At 33.4% G+C, this 25930-nt stretch overlaps 1 protein-coding gene across 1 annotated transcript in view; it reads right to left on the reverse strand.

Moving 5' to 3' along the window:
- Positions 1-475: 475 nt before the first annotated feature.
- The window catches only part of TAF4 (TATA-box binding protein associated factor 4), a 140334-nt gene continuing 114879 nt past the window's right edge, over positions 476-25930 (reverse strand). Inside the window, exons 7-16 of the mRNA XM_044663873.1 lie at positions 25296-25385; positions 24064-24306; positions 20164-20311; positions 17791-17905; positions 16674-16843; positions 16205-16335; positions 15109-15234; positions 13842-13898; positions 13628-13747; positions 476-1275 (exon numbers count right to left, since the gene is read on the reverse strand). Coding sequence (XP_044519808.1) covers positions 1108-1275; positions 13628-13747; positions 13842-13898; positions 15109-15234; positions 16205-16335; positions 16674-16843; positions 17791-17905; positions 20164-20311; positions 24064-24306; positions 25296-25385 — 1368 coding nt within the window. The 3' untranslated portion in view covers positions 476-1107. The remainder of the gene's footprint in view (positions 1276-13627; positions 13748-13841; positions 13899-15108; positions 15235-16204; positions 16336-16673; positions 16844-17790; positions 17906-20163; positions 20312-24063; positions 24307-25295; positions 25386-25930) is intronic.

Genomic DNA, 25930 nt, shown 5'->3' on the forward strand with positions numbered 1-25930 from the left:
AAATTCACACAAAGAAAGCCAAAGTATTTACAGTCATAAAAGTACTATCAATAGACAATTTAATACAATAACCTCTGAAAATATAAAGAACCAATTAGTATATTTGTAATAAAAAAATAGGTACAAAGAAGGGACTTTGCTCTGGACATCTTTAAAGTTGGCCCACAGCTTGCATACAGTCTTTTAGCAAAATAATTATAGTTTACATAGCCATTTTTATGTTATGTGCCAAAAATTATGTACAATTACCGACAAAATACACCAACCATTTTTCAACACTTGATTCACACTGAGAAACAGTCTTTTGATGATTCTTCTCAACTTTGATTTTTTTTAATCTAAGCTTTCACTTTTAGCTAAAAAACACAGTGCAAGTAAAATATATTTATGCTGAAAAGGTTTTCATTTTTCTTTTAACTTTACAGCTTTACAAACTATAGCAAATAAAATGCTTTTTACAGATGCTAATAACACATTCAGAAGGAACCCTCCTTTACGGACTCTCAGGGCCTCGAATAAGCAGTATTGTGATTAAAAACTGAGGTTATGTTTTTAAAATTAATTGAATATTCCTCTTGAATTTTGAACGTTTGGGGGAAGGGAGGAAGATAAATAGTCTAAAAATCAGTTTGCTTTGCCAACTGACTATTTTAAAAATAAAAATAAAAAAGTGAAATGAGGTCATCGGCTGTAGACACATATACCTATGTAATAAGTGTAATTAAGTCAAACTGAACTAAAATGCACAAATAATATTGTAACTGCTACAAGTCTGACAAAGGGCAGCTAATTATTTGCTAAACGATTCCATCAGTCTTTATATATGGCTTGTTTGGCAAGAAGGCCACTCAATCAAAGATGAGTTAAGATTTAATTGTCCTTTAATAATATCCACAGGCCTTTATAAGTATTCTCACTGTTACAGAAATGGACTTTCTCTCATACTGAAGAGTTGATTTATAAACAGGAATATAAAACTGTTCCATGTAAAGAGGTTGCTGTTTTTTAAACAATATCCCATTTGCTTGTTACAAAAAAGGCGTAATCTGCAAATATATAAAAACGTCCCCAGGCGTCTCCATCAAAAATACCTTGATCTTTTCCATTTTACTTAAGGAATGCTTTGTATAGCAATAGTGAATGGCTTGTCTCTCGCTCATTTTCTAAACAAAATATGAGGTCCCTGAGGTTGACCCGCGTTATCCTTTGTCGCGTAAACTGTCTAGTCGTTCCAACTCCAGAACTGCCCGGGACTGCTGTACTTGTTCCAGAACCCTATTGAGAAGAAGAAAGTGAGTGAGAAAAGTTCCAGGTTAATAGTTTTCAGGGAACATGTTGGAAAAAAGCCTAAAAATAACACAGGGCTAAGAATCAAAACTCAAACTTAGTCATTTCTGTCACTTACTAACTTTGTGACCACCTTGGGCAAAACATGCAATCTTTTGAGATTTGGTTTCTTTCTTTTTTTTTTTTTTTGTGAAAGGAAGATGACTCACAGGGTCATTGTAAGAACAGGGCTTTGATGAAGTCTTATAATACTAGATACATGTGAGGTATAAGTAGACTTGTTAGGTAGGTCACTAAGGTAGTAAGAGGTTTTTCAAATGACAAAAGATGGTTGTAACCTGGGTGTTTATTTCCTTGTTCTCTTGTGCATGGATCCAAACTCAATTTCCAAAGACACAGAATGAAAAAAGACAAGTTCCTAGAGAATTAAGTAGTTGAATAGACAGACAGGCTCCAACAAACAATCACTTCTGGAGAACTGGAATTGATACCATAGTTCTCGTTCCCACTGCTGGGAATGAGGTGGATTCCTGATTGGAAAATATAAATGCATTGTCCCCACAGAAATGTTATAAATTATCTCCCAAGATAAACCATTCTACTTCTAGAGAACTCTAATTCTTGGAAATTTTTTCTCTTATCTCAAGCTGAAATCTGACTCTGTGAAACACCCACATACTGTAATAATGCTTCCCTCTAGCACCAATCAAAATAGATCTAATCTCTCTTCTTCATGTCAGTCCTTTAAATAGTAGGAGATAACTATTGTGTCCCCTTGGAATTTTTATCTTCTCGTTCATTCAACAACATAAAACAAGTACCAATTGTGCATTTGGCATTAGAGACACAAAGACCAAAAAAAAAAGTCCCTTTCCACCTTACATTCTATCTAAGGAAAAATCCTTAGTATTTATACATAATAGTATAAAAAATATATACAAAGTAGTCTTAACATGCAGTAAACTACTAACAGAAGGGTCAGGACAGGACTCCTGCAAGAGGCAGCCTTGAGATTCTGAGAAGAATAGGATGCATAATAGGGATATCTAGTCTATGCAAAGGTACAAAGCTGTGAAATGGAATGTTATATACAGAAAATTGCAAGCAAGCCAGTTTGGCTGGAACACAGGGTCCATGAAAGTTAAAGAAAGGAAGAATGGCAATAAGCCTAAAAAGGTATATAAGAATCAGACTGAAGGGCTTTAAAAGCTCTATTATTGGTTAATTATAAAGCCAAGAAGATGTCAGTGGATATTTTTGAGTTAGAGAGTGACCTCTGCTTTAGATTATCTGGCAGCTGTATGGGAAATAGATTGGAGTCTAAGTGACTAATTAGGAGCCTATATTGTAAAAGTCCAAGGGAAGAGATGAGGAGTACCTGAACTAGGATGGTAGCTATATAAATAGAGGGAAAGGAATGGATGCAAAATATAGTGTGGAGGCAGAACTGTCTTGGCAATCAACTGGAAGAGAGGAAATTGTCAAAGAAGACTCCCAGGTTGCAAACCTAGATAAATAGAAGGAGGGCAATACTCTGAACTGAAAAGAAGGGAGTTAGGAAGAAGAGATGATTGGGGTGAGGAGAATGAGCTCTGTTTTGGATATACTGAGCTTGAAATGACTATGAGATATCCAGATGAGATTTCCAAAAAGCTTATAGTGATCTTGGGCTAGAATTCAGGAGAAAGACTATGGCTAAGATAGATCTGAGACTTCTTTGGGTATAGCCAATGAACCAATTTCAAATTGACCTATGTTGTTATATTTATAAGTGATAAGTGAGCCCATGGAAGCTAAGGAAATAACTGGGACAGAGTATAACGACAAAAGACATAAATTCTCACATAGAGGGTGGGGCAAGGACAATAATCCAGACTTGGAGAAGATCCAGGAGAAAGAACTGTCACAAAACCCCAGAGAACTGAGAGGATGGTCAACAGTGTCAAATGCTTAAAAGATATATATATAGTCTAAGAAAAGGTGATTAGGTGATTATTCCATCAAAAATCATCTCTGACATGGTTTCCAGTATCCTTACCATTCTCATTTCCCTTTTCTGGACATGTTCTAGCTTGTCATTCCTAAAATGTTATACTCATAAATGAATATAGTATTCATTCTAGTAGCCTAGGAAAGCATAAGATTTTTTTAAACTAATGTAACAATATTATCTCATTCAAAAAAAAAAAACCACAAATCCTTTTCCCATGAACTATTGTCCCTCACTATGCATCCCTCATCTTATACTCATGAAATTATATGAACTCAAGTAAATAACTTAAATTTCATCTTGGTAGATTCAGCTTATTTATCATTCTAGTCTATGAAGATCTTCTTAGATTTTGATCCTATTATATAATAGTCCTGTTGGGGTAATGTCTGCAAATCTGACAAGTTTCCCATGCATTCCTTCAAGTCATCACTAAAATCACTGAACGAGACAAAGGACAAATTCATGAGACATTCTACTACAGACCACCCCCATGTGGCCAAAAACTTTTCCTTAGGACATTATTATTGAATCATCTCTGAATCCACTTAATGTACATCTTCCTATCTTGTGAACAATGATACCATGAAATACTATGTCTCAACATTCCTCTGAACTCCCAGCCACATTAGCATATTCAAAAAAGTAAATGCCATAAATAGACTATGACTTCTTTGTGATGAAGTTATATTGACTCTTAGTGATTACCACTCCCTTTTCTAAATGATTACAAATCATCCCTCTGATTCCAGGCAAAATTATATAACCTATCATTAGAGTCAATCTCAACAGCTTTTAGTTTGAGAACTCAGATTCTTTCCTTTTTTTGAAAAATCAAACAACACTTGTCTATCTCTTGTTCTGTAGGACATTCCCTATTCTTCATGATCTTTCAAAGATCACAAAGATTTAATAATCACTTTTGCCATTTCCTTTAGCATCCCATGATGTAGTTTGTCTAGGCCTACTGATAAGCTCACAAAGGGCAGCTTATTTTCAATTTTCTTGCTATCCACACACTTATCTTGAATCTTGATTCCCTCTTAACAATTTTTGTTCTTTCTAGTCCAAGGACCTTGGCAGAGAAAAAAGAAATAGTAGTTTGACTTTCTCATAATAGTTACTGAATTGTTATTGTCCTATTTTTTCTTGATGTGCCCTTAGCATAATTTTTGTTTTAAATAAAAGCTTCTTGTTGTCCATAGCCTTTACTGCCAACATGAAACTATTCTGAATTTTAGTGCCCCTAATATTCTTCTTATAGTATTGTATTTTTATATTCATTCTGTTGTCTGACCTAGCTTCTTCTATATTTTAAACAAATCCTTAAAACCTGAATTGGTTTACTAGTTCCCTAGGCACCCAAATATTCTGACATATTCTCTTCCTGGTTTGAATAGTTAGCATTATAACCTAACAATTCCATCACTAAGAACTTCTCATGAAGAATTTTAGGTTATGGGATACTTTCTTATAATCCTTTGAAATTGAATCTCCCAAAATCTTGAGTGTGGGTTATACTATACCTAGTTTTCCTCTGTTTCACTATCATAAATTCTAAGATGGGAAACTTGGGAATAAATAACCATTACATCATTTTTGTTTTAGCAATTTACTGGTCAGGAATCAGGTCTAAAACAGAAGTTTCCCTTGTCATTTCCTCCACCTCTTAAAAAAAATGAAATCATTACTATGGCAAGTCAAGAATTTATCAGCTGTTCTGCTTTTGGCAAAGAGACAATTTGAAAGTTGAAGTCCTCCATGATAGATGGATGGATGGATGGATGGATAGATAGATAGAGGGATAGAAAGATAAACAGACAGATATAGACAGACAGACAAAATCAAGTTCCCATTACAGATTTCTGATGTATTTTCCCAACCACACTGTTAAATTCCTATTTTTGTGTAGGTGATCTCTATTATACTCCAATGATAATATTACTTCCATTTTGCTTTCTCCTAAGCTTCTCTCTAGTGCTCTACACCATGGCTCAATCACTACTCCATTTGGGTTACTGGATTTCCCTAGTTGAGTATATCTTGAATTTATTGCTATTTTACTACTACTACTACGACTACGACTACGACTACGACTACGACTACGACTACGACTACGACTACTACTACTATACGACTACTACTACTACTACTACTTTTATCTATTTTGTCCTCTTGCTTTTCTTTGGCAGATCAGCAAAATTTAATGGTGCTGTTCAAACCTGAGAGTGAAATATACATACACTTTGAATTAATTCAGTGCTTCAAAGATCATTGGTGTTGTGAATACTCAAATGAGTATACATACAATTTTTTGAAGGTTATGTCCATTTGAATGCAAACCTTTTAAGGGCAAAAACCAGGTTTTTGCCTTTGTTTGTATCACCAACATTTAGCACAGTGCCTGGCAGACAGTAAATGGTTATCGATTATCTGTGGACTGACCTCACATAATACTGAAAAGAAAATATGAATGGAATAAAACCTGGAACATATTTAGAAATATGGAAACATAAGTAGAGAAGGAACTTAAAGAGTTTATTTAGTCCAATCCTCTCCTTTTACAAAGAAAATTAATATATTCCCATGAGTAAAGGAATGTTGATGAAACATAATGAAGAATTTTTGAGTGAAGCTCAAATACTAATGTGATATTTGGAATAAATGAATTTTTAATAATATTTTTAAAATTTACAATATAACGGTATTAATTATGAATATATGCAATATACTAGAGAATGTGGCATATGTAGTATAGCTTTTTTATTAAAGTGTGTACATAAAAGCAGTAAAAGCTTATGGCCAGCAGATGGCATGCAGAGCTCATAAAAATTACTAAGCCGCAATATTAAATTAAGATACTGTGGCTTTTAATTAGAAATTTGGAGAACATTTTCTCCCTTCCCCCAAAAGTCTACCTCTTTAGCAAAAATATTCTTCTGATATGTATATAAATCACAGAATACCACGACTTTAGAATTAAAGTTATACAAAGCTCAAAGGGCAATGGAAAGACATAGTAGACACAAGTAGGCTACTGTACATTGCTAATGATGACATATACAAGAAGTCTGTTGGTATGATAAGTGAGAATGAGAGCGAAAAGGAAGAAAGTTAACAGGCTATAATGATAACCCTCAAATATTAAAAAAAAGAAGGATAGAAAGGTCTCCAGGTCATTGGGTGAATCCATAGAAAGATTTGGAAAGGATCATTCAATATGAAAAGGAATGGAGAGGCTATAATCTTCACTGGTAAAAGAATGAACCACATTGATAAAAGTATGGCTCAACCAAAATATATTTGAAGAAAATGTATTGAATTTTATTAAATACTTGAATGTACTGTTACTGTACCACATTTAATATCTTTACAAACTTGAAATTCTAAAAAATTAATGAGATTCAAATAAAGCAGATTAAAATAAAGCCTATTTTGGATACCACTTGACTAAGTGTTACTTATTAATCTGTCTAAAACTGATACTTGATATCAATTCTAAAATGGAAGGTAAGGGTTTAAAAAAAGTAATTTGTTCAGAATGATACATTCTTCCTGTTACTTTAATCACTCCTATGTTACTTTCTATTAAGTCTTAAAATTTCATTCAAGTGAATGGATGTATTACTTCAACAAAGTAGTCTGAGACACATGCTCATGGATAATGAGGTGCACCATAAGTATCCTGCCCCAATGACATTCCCTGAAGCTGCCCAATGAGTAGCCTATTTTAAATCAATAGTGTGAGAAATCAATTTTTAAAAGTAGTGTGAAAAAACAGGCTTTTATCTTGCGTGACTGAAACTGTACTCTATCCCTAAACTGTTAGTTGTTTCACAAATAGTGCTATTAGCTATAATGATATAAGAAGGTTTCAGTCTGCATCTTAAGAAAGATGCAAACACAAGAGTAATATAATAAGGTCAGAAAAATTCAGAGGTCCATCATACCCAGAGCTGTTAGGGCATAAATGGAAAGAACTTTGTGAGAAAGATAAAATTCTGGAACCAGTTTCTGAAGAGTAGATTCTTTTTTTCTGGGAATTATATTGTTTGTAGAATTATTCTAAGTTACTTGTGGAAATTCAGGCTGCTTATTTGATTGCAGATACTGCTGGTGTTTAAACAGGGCAAAGGGTTTTCCCATGCACTTCTGGTTTTCCACAAATACATACAAAGGAATATAGATGTTTTATCTAGATATGTATAGATTGTCTCCATAAGAATGTAAGCCCCTTAAGGACAGGAAATGCTTCTAATTTTTCTTTGTAGCACAAGTATTTAGTACTGTGCCTGGCAGATAGTAAATGCTTAATAAAAATTTCTTGATTAAAATTAAAGCAATACTAAAATTAGTTACCTACAATGTGTCTAGATAGCCAGAACTCTGAGTGGTGAGAATGGATAGAAACATAATGACTAAGTAGATTAAATGAGGAGACTGAAAGCAAAGTAGCTTTTTTTTATATATAGGAAGACCATGACCATTACTGTTCATTGTCATATGTAATACCAGGAGGCCTTTAAACTAATTAAAAGAATTAGATACCTATCAAATACCCCTACCCCATCCTCCTGAATCAAGAAAGCACTGGAAAGTTGTGACTTTTACCTAATTAGGCTTCAAAATTTCTTTAACAACAGGAGATCCATTTACAAATCTGTATATTATACAGAACACCATATAAATTCCACAATAAGCCTTTTTAAACTGCATGCAAATAATGACAAAACAAGTTCAAAATGGAGACTGTCAAGTTATAATTGGTTATAACATCCTAGTTATATGAGTTAAAAGTCAATTTGTTCTTAAAATATTATATTTAGTAAACTTTAAGCTATTTAGTTAAATAATAATTTGGCAGCATATACTTATTCAATAAATATTCCTAACGAAAATAATGCATAAGGCCTTATGCTAAGCACTGGGTAGATATAACAGATAGGTATAATGCCTGCTCTCAAACAAAAACAAATTGTTACGCACTAGCACTTAGTAGAATCTTAATAAATGCTTGTTCTCTCCCCCTACTTGAGGAGCCTCAAATATAATAGAAAGTGCATAAGAAATAGCAACAACATGCTAAAGGTTGGAGCAGAGAAAAGTAGCTTCTAACTACTGGAATCAAGGAAGGATAAATGGAACATCTTCCATTTAAGTTGAGATGGATTTAAACAAGCAGAAATGTGGGAAAGGCATTCAAGGAAAAAAGAATGTCATAAACAAAGGCATGGGGATGATATGTGTTAAGAGAAAACTGAGTCATCTAGTTTGGGGCATCAAGAAGATGGAAAGGAGTGGTGGGAGAAAAATGGGAAGGTAGTCTGAAAGCAGACTGTAAAAGGCTTTTAATTCCAGACTACTGAATTCATAATTTATTCAATAAGCAATGAGAAGACAATGTAAAGCTTTTGAGGAATGGAATTTACATTCAAAGCTATGCATTGAAAAAGTAACATTTTTCAATTGTGGATTGGCTGAACAAATTGTGGTACATGTTGGTGATGGAATATTATTGTGCTTTAAGTACTGATAAGCAAGATGACTTCAGAAAAAGTTGGAAAGGTCTGTAGGAACTGACTGATGCAGAGTGAAATAAGCAGGACTGGGAGAACATTGTACACAATAACAGCAATATTGTACAATGACTATCTGGGAAAACTTGGCTACTCTCAGCAATGCAATGATCTGGGACAATCCTGAAAGACATGACAGGGAATGCTATCTACATCCAGAGAAAGAACTGTTGGAGTAGTCTTTCATATCAGTGTATTTATGGTTTTAGTCTAGTGTTTTGGTTATGTATGAATGTGCTCTTAAAACAATGACCAATATTGAAGTGTGTTTTGCATGATGATAAAAAATAAAATAAAATAAATAAAATAAAAGTAGCATTTACAGGATGAAATTAGTAAGAAGGGAAATATAGCAGAAGGAGGCATATAAGTCAGGAGACTACAATAATCCAGATAATGAAAAAAAGACAATAAAAGTTTAACCTAGAGGGACATATGCAGGATATTTTCTAGACAGAATAAACAAGACTTCAAAGCAGACTGGACATAGGGAATGAAGCCATTAAAAGAAATAAAAATTTTGTGAAAGGGGTGGGGAGTAGTAAATAGAATGTGAAAGACTACTGTAGGTTGGTTGGTTATAATTCTTTTCCTTTGCTACAAAGCATGTAATTTTATTTTAAGGGGAAAGCTTATATATTGGGAACTGACCAGGGGGTTAAAGAAAAGCTTCAACAAAATTTAATAATGAGCTTAAGTAACATTTAAGTCATCAAAAAGTATCTTCTTTGTTTAAAAAAAAGGGGAGGAGGGAGAAAGCCGGGGGCTCAATGGATTGAGAGCCAGGTCAAGAAATAGTTCAAATCAGGCCTCAGACACTTCCTAGGTATATAACCCTGGGCAAGTCACTTAATCCCCAGCCCTTACCACTCTCCTGCCTTGAAATCAATACACAGTTTCAATTCTAAGAGAGAAGGTAAGAGTTTTTTGGATTTTTTTTAAAGTGCCTCCTCATTATCAGTCATAATACCACACAGTTCCTAAAGACTGATGCTAATATTATTAATGTTAATTTGAAATATTACTCTATCAAACCAAGAAATTCTTCTACTTCCTCAGATTTTAATTCTTACAGTTACAGGTTTCATTTTTTTCCCCTTAGACTACTGGGACAAAAAACCCACTTCAGAAATTTGCAAAATAAATTCCCAAGCACAAGTATATCTTATCTTATAGTTAATATTTACAATTTGCAACATTTTCATTTTCCTGCACTAAAAAGGACAACCTAAATATTTTACTTTTATTATAAACCTTCCTCCTTTCCCAATCTGTCAATGCACACAGAAGTCTTGCCATATTCCCTGTAGCTGAATCCTCCTGCACATGTTATCTCCTTCAATTAGTCTGTGAGGTCCTAGAGAGCCAGGGACTGTCTTCTTTCTCTATGAGTATCCTCAACACTGATCTCATAAGTGTTTAATAATTGTTCTTCCATTCATCCATACCATTTGCCTACATCCCAATCTGATGATGTCTCATCATGGTGTGATGATGACTCAGATTTTAAAACTATTTCATTAGAAAACATGTCCCATCCCCAACCCCCAACCCTGCACAATGTAAGCTCCTTGGGGAGACTTACATTTATTTTTGTCTTTGTACCCCCAGCACATAAAGGGTGCTCAATACATGTTTAATGAATAAAGTGAATCAAAGATTTACTAAGAATAGATAGGTCAGAAGGCCTTTTCTTCCTGCTGCATAAGAACAAAGCCCATTTATTAAAGAAATCCTTATCTCTAGTGACTAAAAGAATTTGGGATATGAGGTGAAGCACTGTAGCTGGCCTTAATGGTGGAGAAAGTTAAGGAAATGAAGTGATCTAAAGGAAATTAGTCCAAAATCTTAATGATAATAACAAAATCAAGTCCTTCAGATCAGCAGCAATGTTGTTTTCTTCTAATATTAGAACATAAACTAATACCTAGGCTAAAGATTAGTGTCAAATCCCCTCTTTTGATTGTTAGAGAAATATAGCTGTTATCTACCAAGATTTGACAGTTTTCCTAAGGCATCCTAAAATTCTTGTTTTCAAGTTAAAACTCTGAAAGGACAAATGCAACAGATTTTACACTTCCAGAAAAGAATTCAAATATACCATTTAAGTCAACCATGTATGAACTAACATTTACTCCAGGAAGATATTAAGTTGAAAGAGAAATTAAGCTTGATAATCCACAGTGGAAAAGCCAAGAAGATGAAGAATACCAATTGTTCTGTGATAGAAAGTTGGATGGAAAGCCTAGTCCATCAGTACATATAGCTTGAACAGATACTACATATGGACAATGAACTGGGTCCAGAATTGAATAGCAGTAAAAAATAAGTAGAAATGCATTTGGGAAATTGAAAATCATTCTCAATGAAAATCATTCTCAATGAGCCCCTGTTTTTCCCTAAAGTAAAAATCTATCTATTTAATGCAAGTATTCTTTAAGTAATGCTATGTAATAAAACACTTAACAAATATGATCTCATTTGGTCCTCACAATAATCCTGAAAAGTAAGATTTTGCAATGAGAAAAATGAGACAAACAGAAGTTAAGTGACTTGCTCCAGGTCTCACGGCTAATTAGAACCAGAGCTGTTATTTGAATTCAGGTCTTCCTGACTCCAAGTCCAGCACTCTATCCACTTTACCACATAGTACCTATAACACTGCAATGTCAGAGCCAAAACTGCAATCACCCTAAGAGCAATGGAAAAACATATAGTGTGTATAAACAGACTACAGCAAACTACTAAATATGATATATAACCAGAAAAGGAGTCAGGCTGTTTATGTAGTGTGAACAACTGAAACCAAAATGAACAGCGTACTTGCCACACTAGTATCCATGTAATTTGAAGGACCTAAAAGAAAGGCCTCCAGCATGAGGTTAGCTCTCATAGAAAATATGTACAGTAGTTATAGAAGATGAAAAGATATATTTGGATTGTGACTTCTACCATTTGAAAGATTATCCACATCAATCTGTTAAAGATCTGTTAAAGAGGGGGCAGCTGGGTAACTCAGTGGATTGAGAGCCAGGCCTAGAGATGGGAGGTCCTAGGTTCAAATCCGGTCTCAGACATTTCCCAGCTGTGTGGCCCTGGGCAAGTCACTTGAACCCCACTGCCCACCCTTACCACTCTTCCACCTAGGAGCCAATACACAGAAGTTAAGGATTTAAAAATGTTAAAAAAAAAAAAGATCTATTAAAGAATAAAATAGAAATGCCCTCTTTTATATTCTTCTCAAGTCATAACCTAGACCCATATTCTCAGAGCATGTTCAGATATCAATTGATGATAAAAGTAAAGTGACAACACTTTCAAAATAGAACATATTTATTATCTTAAGAGTATGGATTTGGGGGTATGTCTAAGTGATCTGTGTACCAAAGGAACCACCATACAACTTTAATATCATATCAAATGTCTGAGACATTAATGCCAACTATTTCTTTGGGAAAATTTGTGAAATGCTAAAGTGATCTACCTAAAAATTATAGTCAATCTTAATTGTTTTATCCAGGTTTAAAAGTTAATACTTTTTCAGGCAATTGGGACATGAATTTTGTTTCAGTTACAACTAATGTTAAAGTAGATGAAGAGCAGCTAGGAAGTATGGTGAAGAGGGTGCCAGTCCTGGAGTTAGGACAACCTTTACCTTGGACAAGTCACTGAACTCTAATTGCCTAGCCCTTACTGCTCTTCTGTCTTGAAATCAATACCAAGTATCAATTCCAATTGATACAGAAGGTAAATGTTTTTACACTTGATCTTAGCTAAAAGGCCTAGAAGTGATAAGGTAAGGTGTTTGTTGTTTGTTTTTTTAATCAAGTTAAGGAAAATTTTTACACAAGGAAACATGAACAATGTATATCATAAAAATCAGAAAAAAAATCCGTACCGAAATTTCCACCTAAGTTGTTAAAAATTACTATAAAATTTGTCAATCAAAAATGGGATGGAGGAAGAGGGGACAGACAGACAGACAGTCAGTCAGACAGAGAATAATTCAATGGGCCTGAGGGAATAGAAAAAAAGGTATATTCATTCACTGCTGATGGAAATCCAAAATGTTTTAATCTTTTTAAGAACAATCTGGTAGTATGCAGTAATTTTTTTTTTAAATCATCATTTTGAACCAATAATTTCATTGCTGCAAATATATCCCCAAAATGTTGTCAAAAACAAAAAGAACTGTTTAAAAAATTTCATTGCTACACTAGATATAAGTGCATAAAAAACTAAATGCTCAATAATAGAAGAATGGTTAAATCAGGGTACATTAATTTAATGGAATATTTATACTATTAAGATTGACAAGTATGAGATGTACAAAGAAATCTGGAAAGACATTTATAATATAATTCAAAATGAACAAAGCAGAAGTAAAAGAATGAAATGTACATTAACCACAAGCATGGGCAAAAGTGAATGAGAATGAATGGACAAAGAATCCTAATAGGGACCTTAAAGAGTAGGAATAAAAATGTATTACTTTATTTAATTGAAACTGATTAATTAGAACCTAAATAGTCATTATGTTCAGTTGTTTTGATTGATATTAAAGACTGGGTTTCTAATAATTTTTTAATGTGTTATATTTTCATGTTACTTTCTTCTCAACTCTTAAAAGCTTTAAAATTAGTATTATCCCTACATCCTAATTTGTAGTCATCAAATATCTTAGCAAAGTGACACTTTATATAATCTGCCTATAAGAAATTAGCTTTTTGATAGACAATCTTTTCAGTTCTAAAAGTCTATAAATCCACTGTACCTCTGTCCCTGATCCAGGTCCTGGAGAATCCACTTTCCTTTTTTTCCTAGGACCAATTGCTGCTAATGCAGTTAAGTTGGCATCCCTTTGCCTCATCTGTGCTAGCTCTTGTTGCTGCATCTGTTTTTTGAAAATAATAAAAGAAAATGTTAACTATACTTATTTATTATACATTTTACACAAAAATACAATATGAAAACATAGCAAAACATACCTCCTTTGCCTTCTGTTTCAACCTAAGTTGTTCTGGATCTTCTTGCCTAGACCGAGACTGTATTTTGAAAGAATAAAAAAGAGAAGGAAGGAAGAATAAGAATTTAAGTTGTGACCAAAACTTTTCCATTTTCAAAGCTCATATTTTAAGTTAAGCAAAATAAGTTATTTTCTTTTCTATATTTCTCATCAAGAAACTATCACCAATGGAGTCAAAGTTCATTTACAAAAGTGTCAAATGACCCTAATTTCTAGACTAATTTCAAAGATTAACATATCAATAGTTAGAATTTTAGGTTGTGAATGAGTGGGGGAAAGAAGCCTCTCTGAAAATAGTCAACTAAAATGAACATTACTTAGTGGGGGGTGGGGGGGATGAAAAAGAGAAGACATCATCCTTGGCCTAATTAAAGTTCATTAAATTCTATTCATTTTTAGACATTAAACAAAATTCAATCAGAGTACCTTGAACTAAGCACAAAATTGTGATGAAGGACAAGAACCATGTTAAAGCAAATTTTTACCATAAATGAAATTTGGGAATATGATTTAAATTTTGCAAAATCCAAATTAACTAAATATTAAAATGTTTTACAAAATATACTTTTAATCAACTTAGGAGAATTCTCACTTTTTTTCTAGGACAAAATGCAATTGTCAGTACAAAAATTACTAAACAGCTAAATCTCTTCTATGGAACTAGAAAAACATCTTAGATTTAATAAGCAATTAAATAATACTGATGATGATGATGATGCACAAATCAACATTTTAAAAATAAATAAACCATCAGATAAAATACAAATTCAGAATTTTGTCCTGGCCAAAGCTTACTATTTTGAAGGTTTCTTTTTATGTTTTTTCTAGGGGTGAAGAAAGGGAAAAACTGTGATTCACAACATAGCTCAGATATTACCACTTACTTATAAAGTTTTATATAGTACCTTTGTTTTGAATAACCCAAAACCTTTAAAAAAAACTAAAAAAAAACAAAAAACATTAAATTTAAGTCACTCTATTTGAAAGTAAGATTTTTAAACTTTTCAAATAAAACATTCAGTTGGTCACATAGTTCATAAGTAAAAGAGGCAGAATTTGAATCCAAGCCTTTTTTCCCCCAAGCCAGTAAGTGGCCTTTCCACCTTGCCATGATAGTTCTTAGGAAGAAAAAGTGAATGTTCCCATTGAGTGGTAGCCAAGAGAACCATTTAATCTTGTTGGCTCTACAAAGTCTGAAATCCCATTAAGTCTGAAATCCAACAACTTGCCTTTGCCGCCCGCATTAAAATTTCTCTCTCTTGTTCATCTTTCCTTTGTTTTTCAATTTGATCAAGCTGTTCAAAGAATTTGAGCTGTGCCCGGACATCACTTGCCTGTTCATATCTTTCATCATCCTACAAAAGAGAAAATAACATGTAAAAGTCTGCACAACACATTTGAACTCTATATACTTAGTAGTAATTCCCTTCCATGACCTTTTTCTAGAGTTCATTTTTAGTCATCAAAGCAAATACGACCTGTCCTCTAATCTCACTAGGATATAACTTTTAATTTTAACATTAAATTATCAAGAAATATCTAATGGAAAATAAAAATTGAATATCACTGTTTAGGAACCCTTCTTCATTACAAAACTAAACTAACAGAAATAAAATCTCAATGTTTACTATGTGAATACTAACTAGAATTCATAATGGTCATCTATTGCTGGCTATTAAATGGTAATTCATTATTTCTGAATGTGAAATTATGTTTTGATATTTTGAGAGTTTTTATGGTGCTCAAATTCATTTGGGGGGGTGGTGTAGGTTATTCTTTGGCTCAGTGAGTAGATGAAGCTGGGAAATGTGATGAGTAATCTCTTCCAACCTTCCACCAATCAAGGAATAGCACACAGAAGAAAACAATGGGACAGGGCATATGTAAAGAAAAAGAAAATTTAATAGTTCTATAGGCATCACTGTGTCTAGCCAGTCATCTCAGTATGTCAAGCCCTTTTACATAGAGCCTTTTATCCTATATGGTGACTAAATTGATATGACTCCTTTAAAAAGATATTTAGTAACAGCACAGACAAGTCTTTTATTTCCAAAGCAGTAAGACTGTTAATAATCCTCCTCCAAATACTATATAATTGTTATTCAGTTCGCCAAGTCTTTCAGTAACTTTAAACAACATGAATGAAAGCAATGAAAATTTCCTTTAAATCTATTAATGTGAAAAACTTGAAATGTTCTCAAGAAAGATATAAATGACATGAGTTACTTCAGCTGCATTTGGTAATATCAAAAATGTTTCTACATAACCTTTGACACAGAGTCAGTCCACCTTAAACCCACCACCAATATAATAAAGTATCATTACCTTATAAGAAAGATTCTTTTGTTGGGCTGTTTCTGATACTTTTTCTACAAGGTTCTGTAGCCGTTGCTGTGTTGCATGTGACACATAACTTACTACATCAGGATGCAGTTCTGTTATTCCATGCTTTTTACCTAGGATCAAAATTTATATTTTAAGAGTTTTATAATGGTTTAAACCCCTCACCTCACTCCATGATTTTTTTTCAGACTTTCTTCCCTAATCATCCAAGTTTTATTATACTAAATGTGAAGAAAAGTATTTCAATTCACAGTAGGAAAAAATAAAGCAAACTTTCCAACTATCAATAATGATCTCTATGAATCACACAGGCTCTAAGCAATGTATCCAACAAACACAGATTTATTCATATGAAATTATTATACCCATGTATACCTATAAAAATCTAATTAGTGGTCAGAGTAGCTCTTTATATGTAATACTAATTCAATTCTTTTGACTATTCACTTACCTATTTCTAATATCCTTCTTTGTAAAGGTGCTGAAAGGAGAAAGGTTTCATCTTTACAAGATCTTGTTAATGTGCCCACTAATTCAGAATTTGTTGCCAATATCCTTGCACTCTCCTCTGATAAGTTGACTCCTGCCATTGATGCAACATCATTAATGTCATCGTCATCCCTAAGGACAAAAGAAAAAAGATCACTATAGCTGTACATGATATTTTATGGGGGAAAGCACAAACACATTTCTTCCAAAAGGTTTTTGTTTTTATTGGGGAGAGTGATGAAGCAAAAACAGAGTCCTTTTGAAAAATACAAATTTAAACTGAAATTTTAATTTAAAAAATAAAATGGCAAACTATCATCCAAAACCTCTTCTCTTTATTCCATGAAAGACTTTAGTCATTACTATAAATGAATCCTACATTCTAAAATTCAAAGGAGATAGTTTTTTTCTTATTTTTTAAATAATAGACAAATTTTTAAAGAAAAGAATCAGGATATCATAAGGCAGGAATTGGACCTTGTGGCTCCTAGGCAATGTAAATTTTCTGTTCCTTGCTTTGAGTTTATTTTTCTGTTTGATTTTTGAAACTTTCTGAAAGTTCACATTTATGCCTTGTCTACTTAGTTATTAAGTCAAACCATTAAAAAAAAAAAAAGGTTGAAAATGTACACATATTACTCTGATTTCATATAACTTTTTCTAAAAAGGCTGTAAACTCTTGAATCTCAAAAAAAGTTCCCCCTCCCTTCATCATGCTTATTTCCATGGTCTATCTTGACCATGGAAAAAATGGATCATAAAATTAAACTTCTTTTAAAAAACGAATGCTGTAAGGAAGCATATAGAAGCAGCCACATTTTAAGGGCTTCAGAGGACATTGCTTTCATCTGACATAGTGCCCAGAGCTCTAGAGAGCAGGGAATGTTTTATTCTTTGTCTCTGGATCACCAGGATTTAGTCCAATGCCTAAAACACAAGAGATGCTTAATGAATGCTTGTTGATTGATTAATCAATTGATCTGACAAGATCTGCCAAACCCAAAGATTAAGAATTCAAATAAGTATTGCTTTAAAAGTCTGTTTCTTTAAAAGCATGTGTGACAAAGCAAAATCCATACCTGAAAGAACCACCTCCAGGTTCTTTAAGTTTATTCTTTTGTGCAGCAGCCGCTTGTGCTGAAACAGTAGAAAGAGCTTTGGTGCCAGGTAATACAGCAGGTTTGACCACAGGAACTACAGACAAAAAATAGACAGAACTGAAAACAATCTGAAATTTCTATCACACATCACCTATTTTGAACTTATATATTTGTCAATGATAACTTAAAATGTTAAACTATTTACATTTGTCTTAATACACTTTAGATTATAACCAACTATAAAATGAAAATATTCCTCTCAAACAATTATTTTAAAATGTGCCAACAATGTACTAAATTTTTTTTTCTTTAGAAATCATATATTGGGGCAGCTGGGTAGCTCAGTGGATTGAGAGCCAGGCCTAGAGACAGGAGGTCCTAGGTTCAAATCCGGCCTCAGACACTTCCCAGCTGTGTGACCCTGGGCAAGTCACTTGACCCCCATTGCCTACCCTTACCAATCTTCCACCTATAAGTCAATACACAGAAGTTAAGGGTTTAAAATTAAAAAAAAAGAAAAAAAAAAAAAGAAATCATATATCGAGGGCAGCTAAGCCAGGCCTAGAGATGAGAGGTCCTAGGTTCAAATCTGGCCTCAGACACTTCCTAGCTGTGTCACACTGGGCAAGTCACTTAACCCCCATAGCCTAGTCTCTACTGTGAAGATGGGATTAACTCTCCCCTGCCCATTTTTAGATTTAATCACCAGAAGTGTATACATCCCACTTATCTTTAAGTAGGGGGAGGTCTGTGACCCATGTGTGCGATTGTGGGTGATGAATCAAAATCAACTGACTACCTCCTGGGCAGACCTAAGCAAAGGTATAGGTGCAATTGGTCCACGTAAAGTGGAAGGAAGGCACAGGAAGTGCCACTTTAAAAGTGGCAAGAACTTCCTGTGACCAGCTCTTTCACCTTGGAACTTGACCTTAAAGGAGCTCCATTTTGGGACCTCTGACTGCTCTCCGATTTTTCCCTTAGAACTACCACATGGGTGAGTGAAAAAAGCTGACTCCCTTTCCTGGCTTTTCTGAGTTACTAGCCTCCAGAGAGGCCCCTCCTCTTGGAAGAGGCCTCGTGGCTAAAACCCTTGTTTAATTTACCTCCGGGCCCCCTTTGCTGGGGCCTCTGAAGCCCTTCCTGGTTCAAACTGGGCCGGAGTAATTATCTACTCTCTCTCTGATTTTCCTTACTTTCACTCTTTCTCCTTTTATAAATAAACTACCATAAAAATTCATTCTGACTTGAGTAATAATTTCAGCGACCACATTTTTATCTATTTAGTACAACCTTTAATTTTTAACCCTTACGCTACCACTCTTTTGCCTTGGAACCAATGCATAGTATTGATTCTAAGGTGGAAGATAAAGGTTTTAAAAAAAAAGAAAGAAATTGCATATTATTTCTAAGGAGAATATCAATTTTATTGTGCCTCAGAAAATTAGAATAAAATTTAGAATTGTTCAAAAGAGATTAGTCTAACCAGTTATACTGTAAAAAAAAAAAAACAGATAAATACATGTTGCTCAGGTATGAAATGAAAACTCATTCAGTCCATTAGCATGTATTTTCTGGATGGGCACAGTATAGGTACAGTGAGCTAAATATAAAATGGAAGAGAAAATGTAAAAATGAAGAAAAAAGGGAGAAATTGCCGTTTACTTCTTTAAATAGCAACAGTACCCCAATAATGCTATATGGTCATGAATAACGGACCACCACCATCTCAAAAGAATCAAAACTGCTGATAATCAAAGAGCAATAAAAAGATACATGCTACTGAATATTATCAATGAGGATTTATATATGAGTAATGTTATCAAAAACACATATGACCATAAACCGAGTCAGGCTGGTCATAGAACAAAAGTGAAGTATGATTTAAGATAAACTATGTTTCATTATTATCACTAAAAAATTAAATTTTTGACTTGGGAGAAGGCCTCCAGCATGTTAATTAGATCCTCTCCTGAAGCTTTATACAGATATGGATGAAAACCATATGATATGAAAAGCTTTGGAAGGGATAGAATCTGAACTAGTGGAGCAAGTGGTCACATTTATATCATAAACCAGTTGAAATACTAGAAGCTAATATTACGTTGTTTAAGAGATAAGTTACAAAGAATGCTTATTTCATAATTATTGTCAAAGGAACAGCCCAACATCTTCCTGATTTCTATCATAACTATACAAATAATGAATAAAGAATTTAGAAATGTTTAGAAATTGAACAAGAGTAACTTAAAGAGTCATACTGGCTGCAGATTCTGAAATATACCTTTCTTAGCTTATAATAGACACTGACAACTATAATATTTTTAACGACTAATCAGAATTAAGTAGCCTTACCTGTCTGAAGCTGATTTAGTTGAATTTGCTGAGGAGTAGTGAGCATGATACGATTGTGTGGCTGTCGCAATGCTACCATAGGTGTCTGTGTCAATGTTACCTGTGGAGGTCTTATCAATGCCCCTGGTTTCTGTGGTTGTTGGATTACCTAGTGGGAAAAGGCCAAAGAACACTGAATATATTCCCATAATGCCAGTACTATGCTTTTCATAATGTTTTATTTCTTTGTATTACCAAAACACTTGATTTTTTATTTCCTAGAAAGATAACATATGTACATGTATATAATATATGCATACATCTATACATAAACACATAAATACATTTGTGTATATCTGAATTTTTTTATAATAAAGTATTATATAAAGTATCATATAAGAAAAATTCAGGTACAGCAAAGTATAATGAGCAAATCTATTAATAATTTACACTTCTATTCTCAAAGGTTGTTGTTTTTAAAGACCCCTTTTCTAAGAGAAAAAAATGCATTAAGCTCCTGTGACAAAATCTTTAAAGGAACTGACACAAATACTAAGATTAAGAGCCAGTACCCATAAATAAAGGGTCTAAAACATGAAAAACCAGTTTTAAAAAAAAACCTATCAATACCATTTGAAAAAAATATTCAAAATTGTTACTTTTCAGAGAAATGCAAACTCATTCAAATGCAAATTAAAACAACTTCAATAAATTTTCTTACCACCATCACAGTAGCAAAGATAAAGAAAGAAAGAAAAATTCAACATTGATGGGGCATGGGAAAACAGTTAGGTTAATTCATTAGCTGGTAGAGCTATGAATTAGTCTAACCATTTGGAAAGCAATTTGGAAGTATAAGGAAAAAATTATGAAGCTGTTCAAACCTATTTAAGATCTGGCTGTTCAAAAATATTCATAGCAACTCTACTTTGTAATAGAATAAACCTAGAAAATATGTGCCTAATGACTGGGAGATGCCATACAAACTAGTGGGAAAGTGTTAAAGACTATTATTTACCATAAGGAATAATAAATATTGAAAATTCATAGAAATGTAAGATTTGTATGAAGCAATGTTGAGTGAAGCAGAGCCAAAGAAATACATACACACTGACTACAGTTATGTAATTGAAAACAGCATTAGACAGCAACAAAACTCAGGGCAAATAGAATGAACAATGTTGGTATAACTGTGGAAGAATATAGCCTTCCTTTGCTACTGTAAGACAATCCCAAGGGACTTAGCAAAAAAGAATGCCATCCACACCAAAAGAACTATAGGAGTAGAAACACAGAAGAAAAGCAAATGACTTATCATTTGTTTATGTGGATATATGAATTGGGATTTTGGCTTTAAAAGATCACTCTATTGCAAAAATGAATAATATGAAAATAGGTATAAGTACATTTGTATAACCAAGTGGAAGCATTTATTGGATCTGGGAGGGGAGAAGGTAGAGGAGAGGGAAAGAAAATGAAATATGGAAATATAGAAAAATATTTTTAAAATTAAAAAAAAATTTATCACTTAAAAATATATATGCATATATATATATANGAGGGGAGAAGGTAGAGGAGAGGGAAAGAAAATGAAATATGGAAATATAGAAAAATATTTTTAAAATTAAAAAAAAATTTATCACTTAAAAATATATATGTATATATATATATATATATAGCGCCTTCTTTTACTTTGACAAGGGCCAAATTATCATGATGTTGCATACAACAGTTGTCTTTTTTTCCCTTCCTACTTTGCTTACTTGTTTTAGGAAAATATACTTTGCATTCTTGTTTAGGTTTTGTCTTTTGTATCAAAATGGAGCTAATTAATACAAATTAATCTGTCTATCTTGATCATAGTAAAATTAATTACAAACAAGTCAGCCCACTATTTTATTACAGATCTCCAAACTATTCAGTCTGGCATTCAAGGCCTTGTAAAATCTGGTCCAAATATATCCCTATAAAACTGCTAATAATAGCACTTTATATATTTATATTAACATAGCATTTTCTAAATGCTCAAAAGGGCCCTGTGAGTTTGTGAAGTATCATTCCCACTTTACCAATAAAGAAATTTACATAGCAAGGTTAGGGGGTTTGTCCAGAGTCTCACAGTTAATAAGTATAAGAGCTAGGAACTGAATCCAAGGCTACTGACTTAGATTCTACTGCTTGCTCCTTTCAATATACCACACTGCTTCTCACAGTATCACTCATGAGGATCCTAACCTCAAGAAAAACTTGACATTGGATGCTCTGCAACTGTGACATAAACTTTCCAAACTCCATTCCTTTTCATTTTCTTTTTCTCTTTGCCTTGATCATCCTCTTCCACACCTTTGCCTGCTAAAATCCAACTCCTCCTTAAAGATGCAATTCAAATGTCTTTTCTAAGAAACTCTCAAATATCAATCAATAAACAAGTGCCAACTATGTGCCAGCACCGTGCTGGCCAATTCGGACACAGATGCAAAGAAATAATCCCTGTTCACAAAAAGTTAACATGTAGCCATTCCTTGCTCTGAACTTCCATGGTCCTATGCTGGTACTTCTCACATGCAGTTTGCCATATTCTGTCTTTTACTATGGCTTTTTGTGTTCTTATAAATTATAAGCTATCTGAGGGGAAGGACTGTATCCCATTCATTTCTGTGCACACCCCAGGAACAAAAAGTCAGGAAAAATTTATTGTTTACTTTCTAAAATTTTTCTTATTTGTCATTGTATTATTTAGTGGTCCTGAGCCAAAATATCATGCAAAAATAGCTTAGTTTAAGAAACTGGCTTACTAAAATCTTATTATCTACTTCAATTTAGTCTGAATTGCATCATATATTTTCTGTTTAACAAGGTCCTAACAATCTAATGCCATGCACTGATTGATTTTTTAAAAGTTATGAAGAGATAACATGATGTAACAGAAAGAATAGCTCTAAGAGATTCAAGGAGGAATGAGGGGTAGAGAGTGTAGTAGAAAGAGAACAACTGCAAACTTCAGCAACCTTTAAAATCTTTATAAATTTCAGTGTTTATGTGTGAAGCAGTATAATGGAGAGAATACTGAACTCAGAGTCAGGAGAGCTAGATTTAAAACCCTACTCTGATATTTACTAGTTAGAAGACCTTAACCAACTCTCTTATGCATTATGTGTCTCAGTTTCCACATTTGTAAAATGTCCCTACATTACAGAATTGTTAAGGGGGACATACGGTACACCTAAGATGCTATGCTATATTACTAATATAGTTAATGAAATGGAAAGGCAAAAAATGGTACCAACCAGGCATCATTTACACACACACACACACACACACACACACACACACACACGGTAGATATCAGTAAATACATGTGTATACAAATTTGTGTATATGTATATATATATACATTCATGTATACACATATGAGTGTGTACTATATAATACAAATACCTATATAGATATATGCACTTCAAAATTTTCTTATATGCAATGAAGTTAATGAATTAACTAATACAACCATTGCTAGTTGCAATTTTCCCCCTCCAAGTACAAAATGTAATTTCTTAAAGGATAGAAAACTTAGAAAATTTAACTAACAATATACTTAAAAGATAGTAAACTGAAGATTTATTAAAGTATCTGATAGTCATTTAAGCCAATAATATGTACTAATGATATGGATATGTCAATGGTTAAAGGGCAATTTGCTTACTTCTTTTTATTGGAATATAAAAAGGAAAATTATAGGGCTTTAATCTCTTACGTACATTTTAACTATTTAAAATAATAGATGATTTTCTTCCTAGCGGGACTTTTCTCTGAATGTTCTTAAAAAGGTTTCTGCTGAGCTAAATGCTTAATTTAAAAGAGTGAAAGGCAACATTATACTCTACCAACTGTGAATTAATAGAAAATGTTCTTCGTTTTTCATACCAGAGGTGTAGGTTGTCCTTGTTTGCTAACGCTGACTGGTGTTGGCTGTGTCAGACTGATTACTGGAGGCTGAAGAGTGCTTGTGACGGTGGCAGCAGTTTTCCCTGCTGTGCGCTGAACAGAGCTGCTCAGTACCACTGCTGTTAGGGCAGTTGTTGCCTGTGTTGTGGGCTGTTGCTGCTGACTTTGCTGGATGAAAGCTGCCGAATCTGGGGTTAACTGTCTCAAGGCAGGTAAACTCCTCTGAAATTGGCAAGAAAATGGGATGATGTATCTCATATTAATAGTACTTTAAAAAAATAAAGATTTTTGTAAGATTTTCAAATTTACCTTGACAAATCATCAGGTTTTTTTTTTAAATAATTTTTAAAGGCAGTTGGGAGCAACTTCTCCCACTCTGGATATAAAATATCAACCTCACAGTTTCAGTCCTCCCCCCCCCCCCAAACTCCTGGTGACCTCAAACAGGAATATAATTGTGTAAAAATCATAGGATCAAGTCTTACATTATATAAAGATATTTGTTTCCCAAAATACTAAGGAAAAAGTCAAAGGAGAAAGTTTGGTCATCAATTATTCTATGTGAAAACCATTTTTCCTAGCTAAAGTTTTACTCACTAAATAACCATGTCTCCCACATTCACCAAGATTTTTACAAGCCTCCCAAAATCCACAGAGAACATTAAATTTATGCAAATATTCTGATTTGTTGCTATTAATAAAAATATCCCAAATATAAAACTGGGCACTACTTATATTTCCCTAATTTCTCTCTGGAAACATATTGCCATTAAAGTCTTTTGTAACTGTTCATAATCCCCAACATGAATAAAGGACTGCCTTTTAGAATAAGAAAAGTTCTCTTTCCTTCTTCTAGTCAGTCCCTGAATTCATGCCAAAATTGTCCACGAAGAAACAGACAGTTATATTTACTTAGCAAATCCAGAAACTCTTATTTCCTTATTTTCTTGAAGGTAGCCAAAATATATACTCCTTCATGGCATTTAATAATTTTCAGAGAGGCTTTTCTTAAAAAGCATGTCTAAATTTTGTTACAAAACAGGATTTAAAGAATACTTTCAAAATCTGGGCAGGTAACTCAATGTAAGCATACACACACAACTTTAATAACTACTGTACTCTTTTCGTTCCTTTAAAAAAAAATCCTGCTGCTTCTCATATTTCTAATAAATACTGAAAAAGAATCAGAGGATTAAGGAAGTATAAATTACCTTCAGGAAAGGCACGAGGTAAGGTTGAGGTGAAGAATTAAGTTCCCGATATAACCTGCTGGTAAAATCTTCCGCTTCAATTTTCCCATCCTAAAAAATAATATTCATATTGAAATTTACCACCTGAGTAGAATGGAAAATTTAATGCATAAATATATTTATTCAGTGGCATTACCTTCTTCTAGCAATTTAAAATTAGCTATTGTTATGTCAAATTTCCTCCTATTTGTAGTAATATAATGGTATTTCTGATTTCCATAGATTTTCAAATTTATTAGAAATTATTATTGCCTTTCTTGTCCTCAATACTACTTGGTTCAAATGGTAATATCTGGCTACTAAGATATTATCTAGGTGTAACTTATCATAGCATTGCTGTATCTTATTTGATTTGCGTTTTCTACCCAACTTAAGAGATTTCACACATATATGGGTAAATATGTCAAAAACTTTCTCTAGATTTTCTCTGAAGTTAATTTGGTTGCTGCTTAGTACTACGATGTATAGACAACATGGTACAGTGGAATGAGTTCTGGGTCAAATTCTTTCTCTACAACTAACTCCTCAAGTACTCTTAAGCATATCATTTAACTTCCCATTGCCCCTGTTCTCTCATCTGCAAAAAACGGGATTTG

The sequence above is a fragment of the Gracilinanus agilis genome, chromosome 2 (genome assembly GCF_016433145.1).
Source record: "Gracilinanus agilis isolate LMUSP501 chromosome 2, AgileGrace, whole genome shotgun sequence".
In the NCBI taxonomy this organism is placed as follows: domain Eukaryota; kingdom Metazoa; phylum Chordata; class Mammalia; order Didelphimorphia; family Didelphidae; genus Gracilinanus; species Gracilinanus agilis.